The following is a 22,488-nucleotide window of genomic DNA, read 5'->3' as shown; positions in this document are numbered from 1 at the left end:
TCAGTTCTCCATGCGGTGCTCAAGTTGAATGCTGAACATGACAAAAGTCGACGACGTCACGATGATGATTCCCTGTTATGATCGTTTCGTGGTTTAGCCACTCCAATGGGACCTGGCTGGTCTACTATTCTCTATATCCTTTCGAATCCGGAGTCCGTCATTCAACGAAAATATACATCCAATCTCTCGGGCTCATTCAACGGTTTCGAATCATGACCAGACAGGGATGCGCACTGCGTATCCTTCGTCTCGGAGGGCGAATGTGTTTGGTGGGGGTTGGAGGGGTCGTGGAAGAAGTTTATGGTCACGTTTCTCATGTACTATTTGTTTTTACTCCACTGACCCTTTGGGTTCCTTATGGGATCTGGTCAATTGCTCTTCTTAGGGCTTGTGCCGTAGCCTACAGTTGCTGTTCAAGCCCTGAGCCATGGAGAGGTCCTCGAGGATTTATTACAAATTAAAAAGTTTGCAATGAAAGCAATGACTGAAAACCACCTGGATTCGTCAAGATGAAGTATTTGCGTAGATCTTTTTGCGATTCATCCTTACATAGTAAATTCTTGATACGTAAATCGCACTTTATCAGTGGATTTGTGCGTTTGATATGATCCAATGCTTTCTTCTCCGCCTTGAGTGCGGAGACCGATTCTGCCACTAGTTCCCGCCCAGCAATTTTTTTTACTTGAGCTTCTTGATCTATAATTGATTGAGTCTTACGAGGCTGTTCTCCACGCCAAGTTGGATTCATTCGCCCCCCTGCAGGCTCACTTGTGAATAAATCGCTATGCCTTCCGACAAGGTGGAAAAGAAGCGCAAGCGCGCTTCAAACGGCCACGAACGGCCGAGTAAGAAACCCGCTCTCGAATTTCAAGATCTGCCTCCTCTCGCGGCCAGCGTGGTCAACGACGATAGTGAATTGGCGCCAGTGATCAGTATGTGCTCTTTAACTGCCGGACTACACTCTCAATCAGGGTATACAGAAGATTAATCGCCGCTATAGTAACTACCCCTGGTGTGAACGCACCCCAAAACCTTCATTTAAAACCATACCTCAAGGACCGAGCAGATGGCTCTCATTCAGGTCGCTCCACACGAAACAAGGGCATTGTCTCGTCTGAACTACTTCTACAGACTTCGGAACATCCGAAGATGGATTTCGTGGGCCGCGAGGCTGAAGATGATGCCGATTCGCAGTTGAAGCACTACATCGCCGTTGTGGACCCCGAAAAGAAAAGCTGGCAATTTGTTGAGGTGCGGAAGGTGACTCTTCGTGGGGCAGTGAGGAGAACAAAGGCTGCTGCAGATGAAGAGGAGGAGGAAGTTGAGAGTGAAAACGAGGAGATGGTAAGTTCTTGTTTATCTGACCGACGGGGCATAGGTTACTGACAAACTCCAACAGAAAACGATGCGCGCCCAACGCACAGAACTCACCAATACATTCGGTACCAAGCAATCTCGCAAGGCAGCGCAGTCCATGGCCGAAAATGCCCAACTGTCCAACGCCCCCGCCGGTGCTGCCTCCGCCGCGGAATCTGCTATTCTTTCGTCCATGCCCCTCGACTCCGCCACCGACATTGCTACGAAGACCGCTGCGGTGCAAGCTCAGGTTCAAGCCAACAAACCCTTGCCTCAAGCCAATCTGGCGGCATCCCATCCTTCCGATGTGTACCCGATAGATGTGCTTGTTCCGGGGGGTCTGTCCACCCTCCAGCAGCTTCCGGGCATGAACGAATGGCAGGAGACCGTGAACTCCGGAGAAGCCGTGGCCACAACCTCTCGATATGTCTCTCGCCGGGTGGAGGCAGTCGTCAACTCAACCAATGCCACCCAGCTCCAAGTCCTGCGTTTTATGTTCCTCCTCCTCGAGCTTGCCCGCGCCCTCCGCTCGGGCAAGGACTCCAAATCTTCCGGGCCAGGTAGCAAACGTCTTCCATCTCGCGATGAACTTCGCCGCATCCTCTCCTCCCCCACTGGCGCCAAAACCGACTCTGCCGAAACCCTCCCAGATCCCGTTATCGACGCCATCCGCCGCAAATTCGCCCCACAGGGCTCCCACCTCACCAAGAACGATATCACCTTCCTGCACACCACCATATGCGCCCTATCGCTGCACATTCCACCTCAGCCCGCCAAAGACGGCGGCTCCAGCTCTCAAGGTGGAAACGCCCCCAACGAGCTGGCAACGGACCCGTCCGATCTGCGCGACGATCTGCGTCTGGATAACACGGTCATCACGCAATATTTCCGCGAGTTGGGCTGTCGCATCGACAAGCCACGCGAGACGGAATTCGCCAAATGGGGTATCAAGGGCGGTAAGGCCGAAGCCAACGCTAGACGTGTGGCTAGATTGAGGGTCCCCGTCGAGTTCCCCAAGGTTAGCCGTGGTGGAAAGAGGTAATCTAATGGCCATTTCCTCTTTCTGTTCTATTGAACAAAACACAAAAGAATCTATTTGCGTTGAGCTTGTCCATGATGCGATTGGCGTTCGGTTTCAGGTTGTACTATATGTACATACTATTTTGTGGATAAATATCAAATTACGAACTATCCAAAGGTACCTCTTCTACCTACTATATCAGTCGATTGGTGTTTGCGTATAACTACCGTAGATTATTTCCCTGTAGAAAGCCATGCGCACCCTAACATAATCCAAAGTCCCTTGGGTCGATAAAGCAGGAAGATGGAAACGGCCAAAGATAAATGAAACGATAGAATTAAACGCCCTCTAGAAGCAGATAGATATATAATCAACTGCTAATCCAACCCTAATCCAAACAATGTGATCTTGCCCAATCAGTGAAAAAGTCGGCAGAATACGTAGAAATATTTTTTGTTTCTTTCTATATATATATATATCTGCCTATGTACACATGCCTTGTCCAAAGCTGAGCTATCCAAGGTCTATCTATATTGACAGCGGATTCTACAGATGTTACCCGTCCCTTACCATGGTTCTACCTCAGCTACTTACACTATATGAAACCCTTATTATAATTGACCAAATGCAGTAGGTACCAACCCCATGCTTCCTTTTCCAATGATGAGGAGCGTACCTACTAGTTACCAGACATATCTGATTGGTATGTGTCTTGTCAATTCGCTAACGACATATATCGACTTGAACATCGACCAAATGATATTCGAAGTTTGTATCCAGCATCCTACGCTATAAATGAGTATACACACAAACCGAGTATCAATTCATGTTATCAAAACCAATGACATGGTCTAGGTAACATGGGAAAGAAAAAAAAAAAAAAAGGCTAGAATATGGAGAGGTCTTGGTAAAGTAGATGAATCTAGATTTCTACCTGCCCATGGAAAAGTGACTCGTACTAAATTCTCGATAAGAAATGCTTAAAATAGTAAGAATGATACGTTCTGCTTGAAGGTATCTATCCAGGCGATGAGTTGGACATGATATCTTGTGCTGATGGCTCTATTTCAATATATGTCTTGCCGGGATCATGGTCTTAGATTATCGTCAAGGGTATCTGGAGGTTGGAATCAATTGATGCGACCCTGAGATTCGGATATTGATTGGAATAGGTGAACCATAGCGCTGCGTTCAGGGCCCCTTTTGTTAATACTACGAAATCCCCGAAGATTGGCTGACTAACTGTATCAACTACAATAACGGGGCGGTGTATATGAAGCCCTGCGGTTACGGATGAGATGAAGTGGCATAGGGGATAGACGGCATGTCAGATTTCATTTCGAACCAAGACACTCGGTAACGACAGACCGGTTCTAACTAACAGTCCAAATACCAATTACGTCCAGCCATATTGCGCACTGCGGCAAACAAGGGGCAAAGGAGTGGATGTGGAATTTATAACATAGTGTGTGTGTATATAGGATTCCACGACGATTTCAGCTCACATGCGGGCAGCCACTTCAGGCAGCCACACCCACCGGGATCGACGAAGCGGCGGCCGCGGCAGGACGGGTGGCCTGCATGGGGGCCTCGGCAAACTCGCGTTCCACAGCAGCCTCAATGGCTTCGTTTTCCTTCAGCCCCAGCTGCACGTCATTCCAAATCGGCTGGTTCTCAGCCTCGGCGCCCTCGACACCCACGCCGACGAAACCGCCTTGCGCTTCCCAATCGCTGGTGCGTTTGATGCCCAGTTCGTTCCAGACGGTTTGGACGGCTTGCACCAGGTGGTCACGGTGCTGCTTGACGTGCCCAGGGGTGGGCGTGATACGGAGACGCTCTTCACCCCGAGGCACGGTTGGGTAATTAATGGCTTGTACGTAGATTCCATGCTCCTCCAGAAGCTTGTCCGACGCCTTCTTAGCAACCTCGGCATCTCCAACGAGGAGCGGAATGATGTGAGAGGGGTTTGGAATCACAGGGATATCCAACTCCTTGAAAGCTGCCTTGACCGCGCGGGTGTGCAACTGCTGCAGAACGCGGTCGCCTGATGACGAGCCTGGTACTGGATAGCAGTGTCTGCACCGGCCATGGTAGCGGGCGGCAAGGATGTAGTGAAGATGAAGCCAGGGGCGAGGGAGCGGATGGTGTCAACCATCGCAGCGGATCCAGCAATGTAACCCCCGACACATCCGTAGGCCTTGCCCAAAGTACCGGTGATGATATCGATCCGGTCCATCACGGTTCCTTTCGTACTGCGCGGGTTGGCCGTATCCTGGGAAGCATAGACGTCATAGTCAAGGTGTTCTGCCACACCTGCTCCGTGAGGCCCGTACATTCCCACAGCGTGGACTTCATCCAGGAAAGTGATGGCACCGTACTTGTCTGCAAGATCACATATCTTCTCGATTGGCGCAATAGATCCACACATGCTATACACTGATTCGAATGCAATGATCTTGGGGACATGAAGAGGTAGGGATGCTAACTTGGTCTCAAGATCGACCAGATCATTATGTTTGAACACCATTTTCTTGGCGCCTGAATGGCGAATACCTTGAATCATCGATGCATGGTTCAGGCTATCGGACAGAATAACGCAGTCCGGCATCTTGCTACCTAAGGTCGCGAGGGTGGCATCGTTGGCCACGAAGCATGAGCTGAAAACCAATGCTGCCTCCTTGCCGTGCAATTTAGCAAGGGTGCCTTCCAGGCCCACGGCATGTTGATTGTGACCTGAGATGTTGCGAGTACCTCCCGCACCAGCTCCGTAGGTGTCCAACGTCTTATGCATGGTGGCCAGAACCTCGGGGTTGCGGCCCATACCAAGATAATCGTTCGAGCACCATACCGTCACACGTTCCTCGGTAGATGTGGTGTGAGCCCGGGGGAACTCCTGAGCAAGACGATTGATGTTGTTGAAATAGCGATACGATTTGTCCTTGTGTTTCTTTTCCAATTCGGTGTTGTAAAAAGCATTGTAGTTGAAAGGTTTCGCCACGGGAGCATCTGGACGAGGGCCAGACGTCGCGGCAGCAGCGGAAGCATTGGAAGGGTTTTTGATCTTCGAAAAACCGGTAGGATCACGCTGGGTGTTCTTGTAGATCTCAGCGCTCACATTGGCGCCGTTGCCGGAGGTGGAGTGCAGTGCTCTCTTCCCAGTAGGAGCACGGCAATGCTTGTTGTTGAGACCGGTAATGCCGGCAGCGCATGAGGTGAATCTTTTGGTGCCGGCCATGCGAGCGCTCTGCACGGCCAGAGCCTTGCTCATGACAGGGCAGCGACGGGCAATGACCTGGAGGTTAGACATGGTGCCTCCACCGGAACTAGTGCTAGGCCGAGTCGCGGTTGACAGCGTACGCAGAGAAGATGGAGACGTGCGCTTGAGGAACGGGCACATCGCCCGAGACTGCTGGAGAAGAGACTCCATGAGTGATCCTTCAATGGGTAGTGAGACCGACGATATACACAAGTGGAAGCGACGTTGGAATTGTTGATCGAGAGAGAGAGAGAGAGAGCGGGAGAGAGAAATAAGGAAATAAGAGTCAATCGGGATTTGATGGTCTGAGGGCGAGGGGGCGCTGGGGACTAAGCCGCTTCCAGTAAGAGCAGGTCAGGGAGTTCGGCGAGACTCTTCGGCTTACCATATCCTCCGCCGTGATTGGCAGGCGGACTTAACTCGGTCATTACGTTTACGTCAGGAAGTGCGTCCGGATACGATCCTGGAGCCGAGATAACCTTGATGCATGGGATCACGGGGAATATTGCCCTAAGAAGATACCGACTAACCCGTCACCGCCCAAGAACAGGTCCGGAATTCAACAACAAATACATGTCTATCTTGCCCATCAATTTCCAACAAACTCGCACTGGACTTTTTGTCGTCTCCCTCTTGGTGCCATTATGGGCTGATTACCACCGGCTTCGTCCCTCGTCTTCAACAATGTCTCTTAAATCGCTTCGTACATCAGGAATCAGGAATATATGCTGTTAATACAAGGCAGAATGTAAACTGCCCACAAGAAGAGTCCGATAACAAGAACCAAAAAGAGGGTTTAGAAAAATGAAACGAAAGAAAAGAAAGAAAGAAAGAAAAATTAAGGGAAGCAAAGGCAATGCAATCTCTGAAACGCCATGACCATAACCAGCCGTGTCAATTATTGAGGCACCATGTAGGTTGAATCAGCTAGGCCCTAAGCCTCCGTCACCATCAATGAGACGTAATCGCTCCTTGGTGGTTTTGGCTCTTTTAGACGTGCCTTTCCCTGTCCCCCTTCCACGTCCTCGCTTAGGAACTGGCGTAGATGATGGGGTGCCTAAATTCTCTGCAGTCGACACAGGAGTGGCCGCTCCGGATGGCTTTGCACTGGCATCGTCAAAGTTCCCTTCACCTATAGATTGACGCGGTTAGTAACTTTACCAAAAGCCTATCCGAACGGAGAGCGCTGATCAAATCCACATACCTTCATGATACATATCATCCAGGGTGATATCTCTCTTTCTCTTCTGAGCAGCTTTCTTCCCGCCTTTACTAGCGCCAAACACTTCGCCTCGGTCCAGCGCTTCCTTCTCCTTCTGCTCAATAAGCTCCGCCTGTTCATCATCTGCCAACCACATGGCAATGTCCTTGGTTCGGCTCTCGCGGTTGCGAGTATTGAAGTCAACCCCACCAGCTGCGCCGCCTGAGATGACGACACGCTGCACTTCCTCCTTCTGCAGAGCTCGCTTGCGAATACGCTCCTCAATGGTGCCGCGAGTAATCAAACGATATACCGTGACCTGTCTCGTCTGGCCGAGACGGTGAGCACGATCCATAGCTTGAGAGTCAATGGTAGGATTCCAGTCCGAATCATAAAAGATAACCGTGTCGGCTGCAGTCAAGTTGATACCCAGACCACCAGCACGAGTAGACAAAAGGAAGACGAAGATCTCTGGGCGCTGCTGGAAATCTGCCACCGTGTCGCGACGGTCTTCCAATTTCGTACTTCCGTCCAGACGACAATACTTATAATTGCGGTAGGTCAAGTACTCTTCCATTAGATCAATCATGCGTGTCATCTGGAAGTAGAGTAGCACACGGTGACCGCCTGCCTTGAGTTCTCGCAAGAGCTCGTCTAGCTTGGCCAGTTTACCCGAATCTGTAACGAAACGGCGCATAGATGGCACTTCAATGTGCGTGTAGCGTCCTTTGATGGATGTTGGCTGCGGCAACATCGGCGGAAGCGAGTAAGGAATAGGGTCCAGCTTCTTTTCAAGAATCTGTTGCTCAAGTTGTTTAGAAGGCGTGCTGAACAAGGCATGCCGAACTGAAACATTGAATAGGCTGTCATTCATTTCATTCAAAGGCGCTCGACTGGATGACGAAACAGTAATCGGGGGCGCAGACGCTGCGGGACTGACACAAGGCTCAATGATGCCCAGACCTTCACGCTCAAAGACGGACTGCGCCACGGTCGTTAATTCCCGCATGTATCCCTCTGTCGTGACATCATTAAGAGCATGCTGGTCGTTACGTTGGACGATGTTGAACATGGTATGGGAAAGGACGGATGCCATCGTTGTTTCATCATCATCATCATCATAGACTACGTTGAGCCGAGACAATCTGTTGGATTTGCCGCGCCGGCGAATCGCCCGCTCAAAGATACCCTGACGGGACTGCTCGTACGCTTCATTTATGGACGTGTCCACAAAGCGTAGGAAAGAGAATGCACCATCGTGTGCGACACTATGTTTGATATTCTCTGGGGCGAAGATGTTCATCAAGTGAGCCAGGTACTTGCCACGGAAACCGGCCTGTAGATTACCGGGCCCTGCTATATCAACACGGCCGTCAGAGCCGCATAGAAGGCGTGGCAAAGGATATTCGATCAGGTTACGTGTCGAGTAACCGACATCAACGTTTTGGCCTTCTCGGACAAAGGAGGCCGTTTCCGCAAAGTGTGCGGCAGAGAAGGGCGATTTCGTTTCCGCGCGTTCAAACAGGTCTGGATGATTACAAACCTTCCGGAACTGCATGACCAAGTTCATCAACGTCGTGCTGTCGGCCTCATCACCAATAGCAGCCTTCTCGATAAGGTCCATGATGCTAACGCGGTTTCGCAAATTAGTGTAGTAGGCCCGCTGACGGTAGGTCAGATCGCAGAAGACATCTTTCTCAACCTTGTCCCCAAGCTCCTGCTGAACGTGCTTCTTAACACGACGAAGCATGAAGGGTTTCAGGATCATGTGGAGACGCTTCAGCTGGTCCTCATTCAACTTGGTGTTACTTTGAGCGTGAGACTCGATGTCCTTGGAGAACCACTCGCTGAACTCGTCGTGAGAATCAAACAAAGTGGGCATGATAAAGTGGAGCAAAGCCCATAGCTCCTGCATGTTATTTTGAATAGGCGTACCAGTGAGGAGGAGGCGGTTACGACAGCTGAAACCTAGAAGGTTTTTCCAACGGGAGCTTTGCGAAGATTTGATTGCCTGGCTTCATCAAGAATCATATATTGCCATTTAACCTTTTGGAAGTACTGCGCGTCGAGGACCACGAGCTGGTAGGATGTCACTAGCACGTGGAATTCGGACTCCTTAGTATAGGTGATGTGCTTGCGGTCCCAGAACTTGCGAAGAATCTTGCGGTCTTTTGCTGAGCCCCAATAAGGAAGGACTTTGATGTCAGGAACAAATTTAGTAATTTCCTGTTGCCAATTGTGTAGGGTTGAGGCGGGCGCAATGACTAAAAATGGGCCCCAGATATTGTGAACTTCGGCGAGGTAGGCCATAACAGAGATAGATTGAATGGTCTTTCCCAGACCCATTTCATCGGCCAAGATACCGTTGATACCTTGCTCGTATAAGTTGACAAGCCAATTGAGACCCTTCAGCTGATATTCCTTCAATTTCGCCGTGAGCATGGTGGGTTGCGAAATCTCAATGTCGCCCAAACTCGTAGGGTTCTGGAAGTTCAATTCACCCTCGTCCAAAGCAGCCATATTATCTTGCCCGTCATTGAAGGCTCGCGCTCGGTCTTGAGCTTCTTTAACGGCATTCTGCGCGTTGGCCATTGCTGCCTGTCGTAGAGCTGATTCATCTTCTGCGTCGAAATCGAGGTCCTCAAAGTTGGTCACCTTAGCGCCAGCATCCGCAACGCCGGGGGGCAGATCATGTTCTTGATCTTTACCGGATTGAATTGTTTCATCCGATCCCTCAACGGCAGTATCACCAGAGTCTCCCTCGGCACCCTTGATTTTGCGGCCAATGAAGTGAGAGTATAGTTCGGTTTGGGATATAAGGAAATTGAGTTTGCGTCTCTGGCGGTTGGCTTCGCGCTCTGCTTCTGCTTTCTTGGCCGACTCGATTTCCTGCCTTTCAGCAAGGCGGCGTAGATCACGTTCTTCACGCTCGTTGCGCTTCCAGAATGACATCATCTCACGCATAGTCCGCTTGGCCCGGGCTTGGGTATCCTTCATACTCTTATTCGTACGTTCCTGCCACTTACGAGACTGCTTACTGGCTAGCTGTGCAGTCTTGCGCAAATTCTCCTGGCGGGTGCTGAGCGAGAGGGCTTTAATGCGGTAGACCTTGGGAATATCTTTACGGGCAATATCTCGCCAGATTTGCTCATAAATCTGATTGTAGCCTTTTGTTTCGAAGGCGGACAGGGGCGCAGGGCTACTCTCCTTGGAGCGGCTGCCTTTAGCTTCCTTCTTGAGAGATTCCTTACGCGGATCTTCTTTGGGCGCAAGAGGAAGTGGCTCATCATTTTCCATGGCAGCATAGGCGGCCTCTGCTGCATCTTTCTCCGCTTGCTTTTGCTCCTTCGATTTCTTGGGCCGTGTAACAGGACCTCCACGTCCCGATTTCCGCCTCGATGGGGAGCTCCGGCCGATGTGGAAAGAGCTGGTAGTGCCACCTTCGAGGTTTGGTGCCAGCGGTGTGACTTCACCGATCTCTTCAGGCGCTGTGACACCTTCCAGGGCTCGCTTGGTAGTCTTAATTTTCCTTTGTGCTCGTTCTGCTTCACGCAAAAACTTGGCTTTCTCGGCAGAGTCTTGAGCCTTATTTGCTTTGCGTTCGGCCTCAAGCTTCTTCTGCATCTCCAACCGTACCGTGTTTTCCCGACGACGCTTCCTCTGCATGTCCTTCTTGCGTTCTTTCTCATCCTGAATTTCTTTAGCTTGGACTTCTGAGATGACGGAGGCCTCATTGGCAATCCGAAACCGGTCCATTCCCGCAGAGGCCTGCTTCTCAAGAGATTTGCCAAGGTTGACCAAGAACACATTTCGGCGACGCTGCATCCTGTGTAAGTAGAGTGTTTCATCCAAACTGTGAATAATAATGGCTTACCTTGCGCTTTATGCCCTCCTCTTTCAAGGCATGCAAGGCCCGTCGCTTACTTTGCAATTTGTACTGTTCGTACTCTTCTTCGAACCCAGGAGCTTCCACATCACTTTTCTCCGCATTGTCAATCTCCACCATAAGTTTGTTGATGGTTTCCGTCTCCCGTTCGGACAGAGCCTTACGGGGGTTGAGGAACGCCCATGGTTGAGCAGACGTCTTGGTTGGCTCAAGACTACCGTTGGTTGTTGAAATACCGTTCAAAGGTTCACGCGCTTTGTTGTCCAGCTCAACGTTGCGACGGCGTTTCTCCGAGCTCGGCTTTTTCTCCAGCCTGGGTAATACCTGCTCCTGCTCTTTCACTCTCGGATGCGACGGAGGAACATGAGCTGGCGGAGGCGGGCTAAGCTGCGTTGCTTCTCGTGGTGTTGACGTTACCGGTGCCGGTGTCGTCTCTGGTGGGGGGGATTGTCGTTTAGGAGGAGAGCGCTCTTCGGCCGGCCCTGATAGGATACTAGCGAAGGACATGGGGTCTGCAGCCCTGGCAGGCTTCTACATGCAGCAGCAAAAAGTCATACATCAGTAAAGGAATTCTCTAATCCGGCGTAGAACGTGTAATCGATATGCATAAAGAACGTACTGCTTCCTTTGGAGGGGAGGCCGGCTTTGGTTCTCTCATGATAGAGGACGGATACCCAGCAACCCCAGGGCCGCCTAGATACGATGATTCTGTGTCTTTCTTTGGGGAGAGTTGCAAAGGGCCCTCAGGCCTGCCAGTCGGATGGGCATGGGACGGAGTGGAGGGACCGTAAGGAGATGCGCCGTTGCTTGATAAGACGGACCCAGAATAGGGCCGGGGAAGAGGAAATTGGGGAGTTCCAGCTGACGAATGGGCCTGGAACTGCGATGAAGGATCCGGAGGATGTGGCGGAGGTGCAGTCCCGTTCAATGGTGGGAGGGTCGCCGGCAACGGAGACGCATGTGAATAGTGAGGGCTCCGTGACATGGTGGTCGGTGGAGGGAACGCAGGAGGCGTCTGGGGAGGATGCTGCTGGTACTGGTCATTGTTGGGATAAAAGGGGCGGCTCTTATTTGGAGGAGAGTAACCAGGATAACGGTGCTGCTGGGTAGGGGACTGGGGATTATATGGCGGAGCTCCCGTCATGGTGGCCGCGTGTGCCGAAAACGCGGCGGCGAACGCTTGACAAGGACAACGGCAATAGTTAAAGAGACGAAGGCAGGAAGGATCGTGTCAGATGAACTTGAACTGTCACGATGGGCGACCGCCGGCCATGCGCGGGTGGCCAGGTTAGTGTGTTGCGAAATGGAAAAGCGAAGCTATCACGCGTCTGTCCGGTTGTCGCTTTTGGCGCTACCTGCTTGGAGAATTAATCTGAGGTGTCCAGGTATCGGGAGGTGAGGTGGAGAGGAAGGTAAATGTTCGCCGATGTGTTATAGTTGCGAAGGTGAATTAGGGAAAGGGACGGAGATGGAGTGGGAAGGGGAAATTGCCTTACCAGGTGCACAGGAATCTTGAGAGGAAGGAAGGCTCTTTGTGCTTGGTGGTGAACGGACAAATCCTCGCAGCGGGTCAGCGGTTTCCGAAAGAGAACACCAGTCAAGCGACGAGGCGAGGATGCGCCAAAAGCCAGGCCCAGCCAAGGAGTGGTGGGTGTAATCAATTTGCCTGGGCCGGCGGATGGAGCTGGGGGGAGAGAAGATGGGGTTCCGGATTGGTTATGGATCGGAGAGATGGTGATGGAGATGGAAAGGATGAGAAAGAGGATGAGGAGGAGGAGGAGAGGAAGGAAGAAAGATTGACGATGGCGGATGAGATGGTGGTGGTGGTGATGATGGTGAGGGATGGTTGTTGGCCGATCCAGTATTTTTCCTTCTCTGGTCACTTTCTGTCCGTTTCCCCCTTTGCCCAACTTCTTGCCTGTCTCGTCTTGTCTTCGTCGTGTCGTTCGTCCGCTGTACTGCTTAAAAGCGCTCATCCGAAACACGCTCGTCGCGGTACGCGTATTTTCATTACTTACGGTAAAGTAGACTAGGCAGGTTTGGGAATTTGTGAGACAGGTCGAGCTTATCTCCTATTGCGGCCTACAAAGAATGTGCAAACTGTACTCCGTACGTAGGTAGTAAATTAGGTGTTTATGTAGGTATAACCTACTCTGTAGTTGAGGCACTTCCTTCAAGTTACAAGGCTATTCCTTCACTTCAATTCCCTTCATTACCCTCTAACCAACTCAGCCATAATATTCAGTAGGTATGCTAAAATTTCAACGGATCCTCGTCATGACCAAGCCCGTCTCGTTCAATACTGGTAATTACCACCCCAGATCTTAAGGTAGATTGAATGTTCCATTGATTGATATGGGTCAGACAGTTAATTGCGCTGCAAGCTTCCTTCTGTTATTCAAATTACCCATGGTGGAATATCGCTACCTATGTCGACAACCGCTTTCTGTATTGGCACAAGCTAAGACAAGTAATGTAATTTGTCCTTCAGCATGTTTTTACACCTCAGGGCTACTTTACAGAGTAGAGATTTTTAGTCATGCTCAATCCCGTCCTTTCATTCCTTACACCGGCTATACACAAATCACATCGAAGAGTGTTCAATTCTAGAAGGTCTTTGTTTTTTTTTCTTTACTACTGAACTTTACCTTTGCTGCAGTGCTATATTTGGTTATATCCAGAATAAATAAAGACACCAATATGTTTTATGGCATTAAATACCCCTATGAAAATCCTTGCTAGTATTCTATACAACCGGCCACCAACAATGACTAGCAGGAATTAAAGACACACATTGTTGAATCATAGCACTGCACCATTTATGTAACATTGAATCAGGTACATATCTCTGAAACGCATACTGGGCAGGCTGACTGATACCCTGATAGAGAAGCTTTTATACCTGCAAGAGGACATCGCTGCTTTAGAGCAGTATAGCCTCTTGAATTTCGTGTCAACAGAAGATGATCATTATTACATTTGCTTCATTACCCCAAGACCCTGGTCATTTTAGACGTATGCATGGTTGACATGTAATTGTAGTAAAGAATTGCAATCAAAGGGCATATCAAGCATTGTCAGAAAATCCCCTGTGCCAGCAGGCAACGTATTCAAATGCTATTAATGAACAAACAGACATGTACAGAAGGTCAGGTGGCTTCCAAAAGGTCCTTTGCCCGTAAGGTACTCCTGGTCGACTTTGAAAGGTTTAAAAACCCCCTACCTGCCGTATAAACTCTTTTGTCGTTCTACAATGTGAAGATGATCTGCGCATAGGATGTTAATGTCTCGTATCCATGAGTGCGACAAGAGAAGACAAGAATGATGACGAGAAGAGATCACAAGCAAGGCAATCCTACAGATGGTACTGAAGATACCATCAGATCCGGGCTATAAAGTCGTCCCTGACTTTCAGAGAGAAATTCAAGACTTCTCTTTATAGAAGGAATTGACCAAATCACAGACCTCACGTCTCTTATGTCCAATATCCTCCGGGTATGAGGGAACTAGGTACGAGGATTATACATTTATATGCGGGTTCCTTCAATATGTTGAGCTCCGTACGTCCGGAGTCAGCTTGGAAAGAATTCCAAAAAAAATCTCATCCATCCCGCATCTCAGCAAATCCCGAGAAAAAGCAAGCAAGAAGGAAGGAGGGGGGTTTTCAATGGGGCGAAGTGGCTCCCATGCTAGTAACTTTGAAGTACGGGACATACCGCCTGAGGCACCAATGCTTTCCTTAAAACTGACTAGGGTTGCCGCATCCATTGGCCATCAGTCGATCGACATCATCCGATTTTAGGGGACGATTTAGTATGGAATGGATTGAATCTTTGCCTCTTGAGTCTCAGCTTCCCAAGAGGCTCGGTCTACCTTATTCGGTGATCTATCATAATTGTCAGGGAACCTTGAAAGAAAAAGATGGTCCTTCACTCTTTCCCCGCATGAGATACGGCCAGTCTGACTAAATCTGGGAAGGCTTGGCCCAGGATCTGGACTCCCTGACAAGGAAGCATTTTCGGGGGAAGGGAACGTCGCTGGGAGTCTGTACGTTGGACATGCTGGAAAAGAAAATCGACGGACGGTGCTTATGCACCATCGTACCAATCGGGCAATGCGGAGAGAGAGCTTAACCCCGATGACGTCGGCCATGGATCGCCTGTTGTTTGTGGTTCATTCGGTGGGCTGATAATCTTCCATACGGCATCGTTTGATCGTCTTGGAATAGCTTCGGTGTGTCTCACAGAATCTCTTCCATGTTTCTTTTTGCCTTTTTCTGTTTTTGACCTTTCCTTTCCCTCTCTCCGGTGACTCGTTTTCCATATGTCCGTCTGGGTGTGTGTGTATCCATCCCTACAGCGCATTCACTCTCATTCACTCCTACTATGATTCCCACCCTATAATACCACGTCATGCGGATTGGATGACCGTCACCCCACCCCGTTGCTTCAATTGATTCTAGACTTCTATAAGAACTGTCCAGAGTCTCACCCTCAGCTTACTTCACTTCCTCATCACTTCTCTCCTACAACCGATTCTCTCATCGTGTGAAACAAACCCAGTTCTACCGCAACCCTCCTTTCGTCCCTTTTTTTCCAACAAAAGACCCCAAAGTCAAAATGTCGATCCCTGAGATGCAGTGGGCTCAAGTGGCCGAGCAGAAGGGCGGTCCGCTCATCTACAAGCAGATCCCCGTTCCCAAGCCAGGACCAGATGAGATCCTGGTCAAGGTTCGATACTCGGGCGTTTGCCATACCGACCTACACGCCTTGAAGGGTGACTGGCCCCTCCCGGTGAAGATGCCCCTCGTAGGTGGACACGAGGGAGCTGGTGTCGTCGTCGCCAAGGGTGATCTGGTAACTGAATTCGAGATTGGCGACCACGCCGGTCTCAAATGGCTCAATGGATCCTGTCTCGCCTGTGAATTCTGCAAGCAAGCCGACGAACCTCTCTGTCCGAATGCCTCCTTGTCTGGCTACACGGTCGACGGGACTTTCCAGCAGTACGCCATTGGTAAGGCCACCCACGCCTCCAAGCTTCCAAAGAACGTTCCTCTGGACGCTGTCGCTCCCGTCCTGTGTGCGGGCATCACCGTCTACAAGGGACTGAAAGAAGCTGGTGTTCGTCCGGGTCAAACCGTTGCCATCGTGGGTGCTGGTGGTGGTCTTGGTTCTTTGGCGCTGCAGTATGCAAAGGCAATGGGCATTCGTGTGGTGGCCATTGATGGTGGAGAAGAGAAGCAAGCCATGTGCGAGGAATTAGGCGCTGAGGTAGATCAATGCAACAACCCTCTCCACCACCTCTCATTACTATAAAACACTAGCTAACAAAATCCCAAAGGCATACGTTGACTTCACGAAGACCCAAGATCTCGTTGCAGACGTCAAAGCCGCTACCCCTGAAGGCCTAGGTGCACATGCCGTCATTCTTCTTGCCGTCGCCGAAAAGCCCTTCCAGCAGGCCGCCGAATACGTCCGCTCGCGCGGTACCGTCGTCGCCATCGGCTTGCCCGCCGGTGCTTTCCTCAGGGCCCCTGTTTTCAATACCGTCGTTCGTATGATTAACATCAAGGGTAGCTATGTCGGTAACCGTCAAGATGGCGTGGAGGCTGTGGACTTCTTTGCACGCGGTCTGATCAAGGCTCCATTTAAGACCGCACCATTGAAGGATCTCCCCAAGATCTTCGAGCTCATGGGTTCGTTTACCTTGATACCCTAACAATGGACGTCTCATTCTTTCATGGGATTATGCTAACACTTGAAATAGAGCAAGGCAAGATCGCCGGCCGTTATGTGCTTGAAATCCCCGAATGAAGGGAACACGATCATAACGCACGAAATGATAACAATTACGAGAATTATGAGACTCCATCATCTCTTCCTCAGGGTTTCCGGTTACAGACTATGAATGAAATAAGAACTCCAATAGAGAAGGTACTATAAGAGCACCTATGCGTGGGATTCGGGACAGCGGTGACATCTTCTAGCAGATAGGTAATAATTCATGATGTTAATTTAAAAGCGTTTCGTTTACGTCGTGTCCAGCGTTCATCTTTCCTTGCTCCGTAGCTATTCTCCGCGACGCATAGAGATGAAGTAGTCTGTTTCGTCTCGAAAACACCACCACGAGTACTTGCATCATGCACTTTATAACCCTCCAAGATTTGCCTCGGAAGGACTGGATGACGAGCCGACCGTCGTCTGAGGTCCCTTATATGTCTTCCTTGCATATAGCCCATAGTACAGAAGTGCGCCTCCCCAAAGCGCTCCATTAATAACAACTGTATAATTCATATCCTGCGCTAAACCAAGTGTCAGCTTCACTAATGGAATGAATCTATACCATGAAAAGAAGGCGAAAAACTTACGAGTTGGATCCGGCCCCGTAGTTGGAAACATACACAAGATGATTGCAAACGCTAAATACACAATAGCGGTGACCGCTATCGGTTTACTAAATCGACCCGTATAGAACTCACCAGGGTGGAATCGGTCCTGGCCCCAGACCAGCCGGCAGAGGATGGGCATCATCCAGGCGAGATCATTGCCGGCTACGGCAAGAGAGAAGAGGGCGTTAGAGGCGGCGCTGTTGATTATGGAGAGAAGACCGACGATGACAGCGGATACTACGACGCCCCAAATCATGCGGACTGGTTGGTAGCGGATCTTTTTGCTGACTTTGCGGAAGAAGGAGGAGAAGGGGAGGGCGCCATCTCGGGAGAAGGCCCAGCTTTGGCGAGAGGCAGCGATCACCTGTTTAGCAGATTTTTTCACTGTTAGGGCTATAGGTGTGATAGGCACACGTGCATGTTGTTGAGGGAATACGGACCAGACTCAGTCCCATGAAAAATTGGACAATTGCCACTACTATCATGAAGCCAAGGGCACCGCTTTTTCCGAGGCAGTCGTAGTAGATCTATAGTACCTAGGGTTAGTATGCTGGAGAAGACGTGGTATATGTATATGCTTACTTGTGCCATTGGTTGGCCAAGGTTAGTGTTCAATACACCATCCAAGTTGACATCAATCACAGCTGTGATTACTGCAAGGGAGAGAAACCCTAGAGCTCCGCAGAGGCCTGCAGACCAGATGATACCCAAAGGTACAGCGCGCGCCGCATGAGTAGCCTCCTCGCTCATGTGGACACACGAGTCGAACGCCCCGATGGTCCAGATCGGGGAGAGCCAGGCCAGCATGAACGCCCAACCTTGGGGCCAGGTTGTGAGATTTTCAAGATGGCCAAAAACATAAGCACCCGAGTTAATATGCCCGCCCCTTATAGCCTTCCCGATGGGTAATGCGAGGACAGTGGCTAGCACGAGACCGACATTGCTCACAATACATGCCGACTGAATCTTGGGCATGATGCGTCCAAAGAACGTAGCTATGAGACCATGGACGACGACGCAGGCCACGTACGTTCCGTACACAACTGGACGAGAGGCAGTCCAGTTACCATCGTGGGCCAGTGAGACAACAGACAGTAGCATGGTAGCAAATCCATCTAATTTGCAAGTGTCAGTGGCACACAGGGTCGCAATGGGTTGTTGCACAGATATTACAGGTCACATACAATCCACAGAACAAACGCCACCGAGGAGACCTATAGTATTACTGTATCCGACAACAAAACTCAGGGGGTTCTTCCATCTGTCACCGCTGAAATAATGTGTCCAGAAATAAAGGCCTCCCGCCGTTGGCATTGCGGAGGCCAGGTCGGCCTGGATCAACGATCGTCAGACTGAAAACAAGGAGAGCGAGGGACGATGTACTCAACATACCATGGCGAGACCGACGATGAAGATAAACACACTGGCAGCTAGCCATCCTGCAGTTCTGTCAGCTCCTTGAAAAGTTGCACGAGCCAGCCAAGAGAGCCTTACCCTACCCAAAGAGTTAGCTAAAGTTTTCCAAATGGAGAGATGTATCGATTCACCCAAACCATCCCTACAGGGCCTTCAGGTATCGAGAAAGACAGTGTGGAAGCAATCGAAGGCAATAGGCCCATGATGCTGAATGCTACTGCAAAGACCTGAGTCGTTGAGTAGTGCCTTCGCAGTTCCTGTTTGTAACCGAGAGCGGCTGGCGAGATCAATATCGACTTTGTAGTCTATGCACATGGGTATATGATTATGGCCTGGCTATCCTAAGGAGCTTACCAAGAAGTTGCATATCCCCAGACTCCACTGGGATGTCATCCTTTTCTGCTGCCGAAGCAGCCTTCGCCTTGATATCCATAGCCTGGGATTCCTAGAAGGAGCAAAGAAGGAAAACAACGAGATGCGATGCCCGACCAAAGGGAAATAGCTCGTAGTAAGGCTTTCTCTAGGGTGCCGCAGGGAGGAAATAAGAGAAGGAGGGGAGAGAGAATTGAAGGAAAGGGGCTAGACCAGGGACTTCTTCTGGCTTGCCCTCAATAAGCTCTTCGTAGATAAGCCATCTCTGCATGACGACTGCTCCATTATCCCTTCCCTTACTTCCCCGGCCTTCGGGTCATGCGACCAATCCGCCTGGGTTGATAAGACTGAAGATAGAGAGAAAAAGAGGGGAAACGAGAAGATCGCACAACCTAAACATACGGTGTATTATTGTACGAGATCAATACTCGTTTCATTGGAATTGTAAAACAAAAACAAAAACAAAACCCCCGTTTGTGAAGATAGTACTGTAGATAACCTGAAACAAAATGCTTTCTTTCATTAACCACACAATCATATCTCGACGAAGAGGGAAGACAATCGCCTGAATTGTTCTCAGTATACACACGACTTAGCACAGAGTTTCCAGACTCTGCCATGCCAATCAATTGAAAAAAAACCCAAAAATAATTACACAGCATGCCTATAGCCGGCTGGTATATCAAAAGTATAAGAGGTACAAGCTTCTGGTCAAAACGGAACGATCGAAAGCAAACTAGAGGTATATGAAAGAACGTTTTACACAGCACCCGGTCCCTTATGATTCGATTGATCTAACAAAAGTCGGGGTTTGATGTAGTCCTCATCCAGTTGGCGGAACCACGCGCCATGATCTCCAGATGATCCTCCCGAAAAAAGATCCCGGATAGCTTGACCGGCACTCCGCGATGTCTCTCGCCCCGAGGGGGACACATGGGCAGAAGGAGATGCTTGTGACGAGCCCGGATACTGAGGTGGTTGCGATGGTGACCGCCGAAGTCGAGAAGCAGTGGGGGCCGAAGGAGGAAGATCATCGTCCGAGGGTGCTTCATCCACGTCCATATCAAAGGCATCGACTTGGTCAACATCCGCCGCTCGGCCCTTACCGTTACTCCGCAGACCGAACTCGTCTTCGCTACCCGCACTGTCACTGTGACTTCCAGTGCCGCCGCCAAGTAGCGTGGCTGTGGACGAACGGTCGCGGGTTGTTTGCGTGTCCCTCTGACTGTACGCATTGGAGTAGAGACGCGAATGTCTCCGGCCTTTGCCCGAACTAGATTGCGGCGGGCTGGGGCGACGGTTATTGCCGCTTGAATAGCTATCGTTTCGGTCAAGGGCCCCCCGCTGCACTCCGTCCAAGGGGATGGCCGAGTCCGTCCGGCGGGGGTATACCCCAGTGCAGTATCAGATCGTTTGTAATACGTTCCCCCATTGGTAACTTCAATGTCAAACTCATCGTCAGATTCGAGTTCCTCAACGACCCCAGTTCTAATGCCAAGGATTTCTAGCATCCGGGCTGTGGTGCCGCCAAAAATTATGACTGTCAGTACGACAACGACAAGCACCGTAGCTCGCAGTGCGGGCGCGTTGACGCCCGTTAAGCCCGCGGCCAACGCCACGCCAACAGCCCCACGAAGCCCGGCCCAAAAGAGCATCGCTTGATAAGCGAAGGGCAACTCATCTGCCACTTCCATCCCGCGCCGACGGGCCCTGTAGCGAATGAACCAGTTGATCGCCTTGGATAGCGGGAACACAGCGAGGTATCGGGCAAGGCAGATGCCAAAAACAGCGACCATGATGAAAAGAGGCTTAAACTGCAGATTCCTCTGCACAAGCAAATCAAGACCCAGATAAATGAAGATAAAGTTCTCTGACAATTGTGCCATCACCTGGAACAGATATTTCGTCGTTAATTGAGTTCGGCGCGACATGTTATAGTACGCATAATGTTTTAATGTAATGCCACAAAACAAAAGGGAGACAATGCCTATTAATCGTGAGTTTCGGGACACTCGGAGGAAGAATTCGGTTACTCACCCGAAAGGCGAACGCCGTTGGAGAAGAAGTAACTGGCATATGCGATAAGAACAATTAGGCAACTCTCAATCTTAGGCACGCGGCGGACGTGTGTATGCTTGAGACCCAATGCAGTCATGATACCTACAACCATGCCTACAATCATGCTGCCGAAGAAGACAAGCAAGAAAAGACCGATGGCCTCAAACAGATTGAGAACAGTCAGGGAGCCTGCATCGCTGTCCGCATACTTCTGCGCGGTCTCAAACAAGACAATTGCAATTGCATCATTCAAGATCGACTCGCCGAAGATAACGGTGTAAAGCTTCGGCTCGACTTTGTATAGGTTAAAAATGGCGAGGATAGTAACTGGATCCGTCGCAGAGAGCGTAGCGCCTACAGAGATAGCTTCGACGAAAGAGATGTTCAAGCCATCCAACGGAATCCGCGTCCAGACAAACAAAACAAGTCCCAGCACGATAGCCGAGATAAAGGTCCCCGCAAATGCAAAGGTAAGAATAGTGCCAATATTTCGAAAAAAATTTGCCTGGTGTAGCTCGTACCCCGAGGCGAGGATAATTGGAGGAAGAAGGAGGTTAAAGAAGAACTGATAGTCGAATGTGACGCTGTCCTGAATGGGCGATTCGGGGCTCAACCGAATGATTAATCCGACAAACATACCTATAGCACCTGTGAGACGCCAACCACACAAAGACTTATGCTGATTGCAGAAAAAAAACATACCAGCAAAAATAGAGAGGACAGTTTCATGGACCGCCTGGATCTTCTTCTGTTGGAGAATGTAACTGGTGAATAGCGCGAACATCAAGAGCATAATCAGAATAAAGAGCGCCCAAGAGCTGAAGAACTCCTTGGTGCCAGCTTCCGGAGCATCTGTCCAAGCCCGTCATAGTCAGAGAGTGGTATTACGACCCAGATATTGGGCATTTCGGTGCGCACCTTCTTCAGGATCGGATTCGGAGTCCGCAGCTCTCCCTAGCAAAGCAGGAACGGTCAGCCATGGCGCGTTCAATTTCTCGGGAATATATCACATCGTGTGGCACGGCGACTAGTTTCATTGACACAGTGACCGTGTCAAGTGAGAGCGCCCTTGACAGCAAAACGTTGGAATAATGGTGGGGAGGAGACATACGGATAATTTGATGAAGGGCATCGCCCATCAGTTGGCTAGCCATCCTTAAGAAGGCCACGCAACTACGACAGCGGATGACACCAAGCGGTTAACTCCAGCTGCGAGTGTCTGGCGCCAGACCAAGGCGCACATAATCCACTGACAAAGATAGAGTGACAAGAACACACGTGAGAGGAAAGAGAAGCAGGAAGATGAGATAGGTAGATCGGGACAAGTAATCAATGGTCAGTGGTCGCCCGCATTTTGCCCGATGACCTGCCAAGGAAAGCAGTCCCGCCGGTTGTCCGCCCGCTGATCATTCGGCACGTTGCATGCCGTAGCTACTCCCTACTACTAGGACCTATAGACTACGCCGTAACCAACATAGTATACGCGCTCATCAGTTTCATATGTTAATTTCTTTCTCTTTTTTTTTTTTCTTGT

The 22,488-nt window shown here is 50.2% G+C and overlaps 6 protein-coding genes across 6 annotated transcripts; 2 read left to right on the top strand and 4 right to left on the bottom strand.

Annotated features, from left to right (window-relative positions):
• Positions 1 to 784: 784 nt before the first annotated feature.
• ANOM_000635 (DNA-directed RNA polymerase I subunit RPA49) lies at positions 785 to 2,398 on the top strand (the record flags this gene model as incomplete). Its single annotated transcript, XM_015545893.1, has 3 exons — positions 785 to 932; positions 1,001 to 1,344; positions 1,400 to 2,398. 3 exons carry the CDS (start codon positions 785 to 787, stop codon positions 2,396 to 2,398), a joined length of 1,491 nt encoding a protein of 496 aa, XP_015411894.1.
• Positions 2,399 to 3,897: 1,499 nt separating this feature from the next.
• On the bottom strand, positions 3,898 to 5,804 carry hemA (5-aminolevulinic acid synthase HemA; the record flags this gene model as incomplete). The annotated part of the gene is made up of 2 exons (XM_015545892.1): positions 3,898 to 4,433; positions 4,460 to 5,804. The coding sequence occupies 2 exons, from the start codon at positions 5,802 to 5,804 to the stop codon at positions 3,898 to 3,900; spliced, it is 1,881 nt and encodes a 626-aa protein (XP_015411893.1).
• Positions 5,805 to 6,475: 671 nt separating this feature from the next.
• On the bottom strand, positions 6,476 to 11,864 carry ino80 (chromatin-remodeling ATPase INO80; the record flags this gene model as incomplete). Its single annotated transcript, XM_015545891.1, has 5 exons — positions 6,476 to 6,765; positions 6,838 to 8,743; positions 8,881 to 10,653; positions 10,709 to 11,251; positions 11,340 to 11,864. 5 exons carry the CDS (start codon positions 11,862 to 11,864, stop codon positions 6,557 to 6,559), a joined length of 4,956 nt encoding a protein of 1,651 aa, XP_015411892.1. The 3' UTR covers positions 6,476 to 6,556.
• Positions 11,865 to 15,339: 3,475 nt separating this feature from the next.
• ANOM_000632 (zinc-dependent alcohol dehydrogenase) lies at positions 15,340 to 16,533 on the top strand (the record flags this gene model as incomplete). The annotated part of the gene is made up of 3 exons (XM_015545890.1): positions 15,340 to 15,990; positions 16,061 to 16,415; positions 16,487 to 16,533. The coding sequence occupies 3 exons, from the start codon at positions 15,340 to 15,342 to the stop codon at positions 16,531 to 16,533; spliced, it is 1,053 nt and encodes a 350-aa protein (XP_015411871.1).
• Positions 16,534 to 16,866: 333 nt separating this feature from the next.
• ANOM_000631 (putative GABA permease) lies at positions 16,867 to 18,957 on the bottom strand (the record flags this gene model as incomplete). The annotated part of the gene is made up of 7 exons (XM_015545889.1): positions 16,867 to 17,021; positions 17,088 to 17,472; positions 17,549 to 17,635; positions 17,691 to 18,223; positions 18,293 to 18,440; positions 18,501 to 18,547; positions 18,879 to 18,957. The coding sequence occupies 7 exons, from the start codon at positions 18,955 to 18,957 to the stop codon at positions 16,867 to 16,869; spliced, it is 1,434 nt and encodes a 477-aa protein (XP_015411891.1).
• Positions 18,958 to 19,655: 698 nt separating this feature from the next.
• ANOM_000630 (bifunctional K:H/Na:H antiporter NHX1) lies at positions 19,656 to 22,273 on the bottom strand (the record flags this gene model as incomplete). Its single annotated transcript, XM_015545888.1, has 6 exons — positions 22,066 to 22,273; positions 21,873 to 21,908; positions 21,657 to 21,806; positions 20,934 to 21,593; positions 20,247 to 20,883; positions 19,656 to 20,184 (listed from the first exon to the last, which is right to left on the bottom strand). Exons 1-6 carry the CDS (start codon positions 22,106 to 22,108, stop codon positions 19,656 to 19,658), a joined length of 2,055 nt encoding a protein of 684 aa, XP_015411870.1. The 5' UTR covers positions 22,109 to 22,273.
• Between the last annotated feature and the right edge of the window lie 215 nt (positions 22,274 to 22,488).

This window comes from Aspergillus nomiae, assembly GCF_001204775.2.
Source record: "Aspergillus nomiae NRRL 13137 chromosome Unknown contig00007, whole genome shotgun sequence".
Taxonomy (NCBI): Eukaryota; Fungi; Ascomycota; class Eurotiomycetes; order Eurotiales; family Aspergillaceae; genus Aspergillus; species Aspergillus nomiae.
Note: the sequence above shows the minus strand (reverse complement) of the source record. Positions and strands in the feature narration are given on the sequence as shown.